Source organism: Limulus polyphemus, unplaced genomic scaffold (assembly GCF_000517525.1).
Source record: "Limulus polyphemus unplaced genomic scaffold, Limulus_polyphemus-2.1.2 Scaffold1092, whole genome shotgun sequence".
NCBI lineage: Eukaryota > Metazoa > Arthropoda > Merostomata > Xiphosura > Limulidae > Limulus > Limulus polyphemus.
Window position 1 is genome coordinate 286562 of NW_013666702.1, and position 1699 is coordinate 288260.

The 1699-nt window shown below is 28.1% G+C and overlaps 1 protein-coding gene across 1 annotated transcript in view; it reads right to left on the reverse strand.

The window, feature by feature from the left end:
* Positions 1-1699, reverse strand: part of LOC106462098 (myotubularin-related protein 13-like) — a 105974-nt gene that overhangs the window by 60791 nt on the left and 43484 nt on the right. The window contains exon 13 of the mRNA XM_022389234.1: positions 1031-1129. Within this exon, the coding sequence (XP_022244942.1) occupies positions 1031-1129 (99 nt within the window). The remainder of the gene's footprint in view (positions 1-1030; positions 1130-1699) is intronic.

The window sequence follows — 1699 nt, forward strand, 5'->3', positions numbered from 1 at the left end:
TATGTAGTGATGACTCAGATTGTTCATTGAAATGGTATTTTAAATATCTCCTAATAGGTCATCAGAACTTTACAATACTATACAATTTACTTTTATAAAAATATCTATGTAATGACTGAGTCACAAGTCCTGGGAACTCTGTAAATATGATAGCAAAAAGTTTGAATTTCTTGTTCTTCTTTCTTCTGCTTCTTTTTTATTACATGATAACATAAAAACCAGAAAAATTGGTTCAACCAATTTCAATGAAATGACATAGTTTTAAATAGAGTATTAGCTTTTATAAGCATTATTAATAAATAATAGCAATTAAAAATAATTACAATTCTAGTGTAAATGATGTTGTCATTACCCCTTGAAGTTAGCTTTCTTACAGAAATTTGGTGTTCCTTTAAAAAACTTAAGTACAGGGTGAAACAGGAATAAAGAGCCAATAATAGATAAACAATAAATATTACAGTTGAAACCTCATCGTATTTAGAACTTGTTTATAAATACAATCTTCCTATGACTATTGAAATGCTGCATTAAAAAAAAAACAAGAAATGAAAAAATGTTCAAAAAAGGAAGGAAATGAAAGGATGGCTAATATCAATCCTTCAAATACATTACAGGTAAGAATTAAGATATAGCAATATATATAAAATTATTCAATCACAATTGAGTTTAATTTATCCTATTCTTGCCTGTTAACATTCTACTAACTGTGTGCCTGTGTTATTATGTAGGAATGATGCAAATGCCATCCCTACTATCTTGTTTGCATTGTTTTTGAAGGACTGATATTAACCATCCCTACATTTATTCACTTTTTTGAAAAGTTATTTCTTTACTTGCTAGCACTAAATTCAGATACTAGGTTGTTATTTTCACATTGTAATACTCTGCAATATACAAGAGTAACAGAAAACAAACAGTACAAAAACAAAATACAAGACTTAAATAGTTGACAGAGATACAGCTTTCAATAAAATCTAGTACGTCTTCTCAGTATGAAAATTAAGATGAGAAAATACACGCCACAACTTACATTTTGTAAGAGTTGTTGAGCAATATCCTGGATATGTTTTATCACTAGGCCTGGATCCTTGGTTTCTGACTTTAGCAGGTCCTGCATACCTGCATATAACTTCAGTGAAAAGAAATGTTTATTAAAATTATCAAACTCTAAAACAATTTTAATATAATATTACTCAATATTCTAAAAAAATGCTTTTTAATCCGGCTTACCCTTCTCTTGCTATACAACAAGAAGCTTAATTTTAAAAATATAAAATGAATTTACTTTGCAGCACATGAACAAAAACTTAAAACTTTATTTGCATTTACAATGAAAAATATTTTAAAATATCACATAGCAGCTCTTCCTCCTATTCATACATTCAATGACTTATACTTAAGATAAAATAATACTACCCAACATAAAGTGTTAAACCTTTCCTTTTTATTCATTCGATGTGACTAACTTTTGCTCCAAGGAAATTATTTAAACATTGAAATATATCAATTGTTTATTCCTGGTTCATTCAACATGATTCACATTTAAACAGCTCAATGGGCTTCATTCTATTAGTCAGTTTAAAAGAGTTAATACATTTTAGTGACTTCTATTTATTCATATAGCTATTGGTGTACTTTGGTGACAGATTTTCTTGTAGGCAGATTTTGTTAAACAAGACCGATGTCTGTAAGTTTACTT